We start from the raw sequence: 3,103 nt of genomic DNA on the forward strand, positions 1-3,103 counted from the left end.
AAGTGAGAATCTCTAAATTTGAATGAATAACTAAGGGGAGGTAAACTTAATAAAGTATCTAATTAAAACCCAAGACAATGTTGAGTTAATGATAGCCATATTGAAAATTGACCTTAAGCTTTGAAGAAAAACTAAAATAAAATATATAGGTGTATCAGGCACACTCTCCTCTACTATGTGCCAATGGGGTCGGCCATACACGCAGGAAATAAGAGTTTGCGTTGAGCTTTCGTTATGGATTGAATAGTGGGACCAATTGTCCAGATGACAATCAATCTTAACAAACACAAAATAAGATATTATAAAATTACGGTTAGAACTTGAAAGCTCATATGCAATGCACTCTTGTATTTATAGGTGTTTAAGGATTGTGAACCATTACTCAGCCACGTAGCACGTTCAGTGGATTTCAACATAGCACTTATGGTAGTGGGAAATACGCAATTATAAAACACCTTATTAATAGTTCACACTAGGGCTCGAACATGAAGGCATACATATCATTTGGCCCGACTATGTCCGTAGTATTTTACGTTGGGCTATAAGTCAAATTCTTGATCATATGTGGCACATCCATGTTCATCATCCAACAGAGTCCATTAAATAAAGTACGTGAGGTGTGTTGCGGCCCACCCGACTTTCTATTCCTTGCTTCTCTTTGGGTTGATTTGTGGAAATACTCTATATCTTCCAGTAAATAAATATGTTGTTTTTCAAAATAAAAAAAATAAATAAAAGAATATATGTTAAAAAATAAAAACTAAATGGCATGATTCGCAAGGTTCACGGGACGACCCACCCACATCTTTCTAACTTTAACATTTAAAACAACAAAATTTTAAAAATATGTGGACCCCACAGCACGAGAAGTGCTTGCTCTCCAAATCTTATGCTATGCCACTAAAATGCCACGGCCTTACAATCCTACATAAAGAATTCGAATTCTATTGAAATAGGAGAGGAGAGGGGACGCGTTGGGTTCCTAAAAAATTATTTCAAATGGCGAGTTGGGAAAATCTATCACAAGAATTGATGATCAAGATTCTGTCGCAGCTCCCGCCGGAATGTGTTGCTCGACTCAAATGTGTTTCCAAATACATGTATGTCCTAATTAACGACCCTAATTTTGCGGATTATCTGCAACACCGAAACCTTCTTGTGAAGCGTACAATAGCAAACGAGGAGTCCGGGGAGAACGAAACTATGCTCAGCTTCCTCAAATTTCCCCTCCCATCTGCCGTTGTGGACATGGATTTTCCATTACCTGAGGTTTTTGAGTTTTGTGGACTTAGCGGCTATTCTCACGGCTTAATTTGCCTCTCTCTTAGCCCCAACGATATTTTCCTCTGTAATCCAGCAACCGGAGAGCTTCGCGAGCTGCCACCGTCAATTCTCTTGACCAAACCCTCTGATGATCCCTTCGACCGAACCGGTACAAGCATGGATGCCGTTGGATTCGGGTACGATCAGAAATCTAGGGATTTCAAGGCTGTTAGGGTTGTGGAAGTTCGTGAAGAATATGCATATCCATATTACAAAACAGAAGTGTACGATTTGGCGAAAGATGGTTGGAGAGAAATCGAAAGTCGTGCTTGTGGGAGTGTATTTTGGGCGCCTTCGTTCGAGATGTATCACGAAGGAAGGTTTTACTGGAGGGCAATAGAGGATGGAGGGAGTGAAATCATCCAGTGGTTCGACATGAGCGAGGAGGTTTTCGGCAGGATTCCGATGCCGGAGTGTTTCGCGTGGGGGAGCGCCGAGCACAGAAGTCTTGTTGTTTGGACGGGACAGATTGTGCTGTTTTATTACGATCCTAATAAGGTTGAAACAACCTTCCAAATTTGGGCGATGGGGAAGGACAATTCATGGTCCAAGGTATTCACAATCGGCCCTATTTCAGGAATCGAGAGGCCATTGGTGTTTGTAAGCTCTCAAGAACTTGTAATGGAAGCTAAGGACGGGCAGCTCATTTTATACAATCTCAATACCCAATGCTTTCTACAGCTTCCAGTAAAAGGACTCCCCGAAAAGTTTCAAGCTACAGTTTTTGTCAAGACTTTACTGCCAGTCAACTCAAATAACTTCAAGTTGTAACAGTAGACTAAGTTTTTACTTCCACTAGGCTTACTAGTTAATATGTTTTGATATTACGCTGCCTTATTTCAAATTTTCTATTTTAACTTTCAAATTTGTCATTTCTTTGAATTTTTTATTTTATATCTATTAAAAAAATATCCTTTGATAGGTTATGAATATATTAATTAAACAAAAAAAAAAATAAAACTCATACACATGTTCATTTAAATTATAAATTTTAAAACATTTTCGACATTAAACTTTTTGGAACCTACCCGATACAACTCTGAAAGCTTATAGATCAATTTCATAATTTACTAAATTTTATATATAAGTTAACGAAGATGATGAAATTTAGAAAGATAATTATTGTTCATACCTATAATACTTTAGAATAATAGATTTATTATAATTTTTTAAAAAATATGACCCGACAATGTAAGTTTATAAGATATAGTAGTCTAAATTATTAACTTTAAATGAAAATTAAAAAAAGAAGTTTTTAAAAACTTTTGTTGACTTCTTACGCTATGCATAATACAAATTAAAAATTAAATAAAATAAGAGCAACCAAATTTAGAAGGATTGGTATAGAATGAAACATTAATATTTGTACAATAAATTATAGAAAAGTTATTAAAAAATAAGTCTTGAGATTCTCGACAACAATTATATCAAGTTTTGTTTTCAAAAAGTAGGATAGCTGGTGGTGTTGTACCATTTAAAAATGTTTGAGACAAATTATTTTAAAAGAATTATAATGCGGTCAAAGTTGGGGATTGCTGAGTGTTCACTCAACCAGCTGTAGGAGATACAGTCTGCTAATGAGCATTTGGGGACCCGGATTTCTTAGAATCCTAGTTCTGTAGTTCCGCTGCCTTCCGCTTTTTGGAAAGGGGCATCGAGCAAAATGGGGTTAACTTCGTGTTCGTTCAACGTCACAGCAGTCGTCTGGATGTAGATATCTAGCCCATCTATGACACCTACTGCATATTAGCTCACAATAAAAGGGATACGATATCTCATG

The 3,103-nt window shown here is 36.7% G+C and overlaps 1 protein-coding gene across 1 annotated transcript; it reads left to right on the forward strand.

Annotated features, from left to right (window-relative positions):
* The first annotated feature begins 432 nt into the window (after positions 1–432).
* Positions 433–2,201, forward strand: LOC111025804 (F-box protein CPR1-like). Its single transcript, XM_022303697.2, has one exon. The coding sequence runs from the start codon at positions 1,000–1,002 to the stop codon at positions 2,092–2,094; it is 1,095 nt and encodes a 364-aa protein (XP_022159389.1). The 5' UTR covers positions 433–999; the 3' UTR covers positions 2,095–2,201.
* Positions 2,202–3,103: the final 902 nt, after the last annotated feature.

This window comes from Momordica charantia, unplaced genomic scaffold (genome assembly GCF_013281855.1).
Source record: "Momordica charantia cultivar OHB3-1 unplaced genomic scaffold, Mcharantia_2.0 BLBB01000157.1, whole genome shotgun sequence".
In the NCBI taxonomy this organism is placed as follows: Eukaryota; Viridiplantae; Streptophyta; class Magnoliopsida; order Cucurbitales; family Cucurbitaceae; genus Momordica; species Momordica charantia.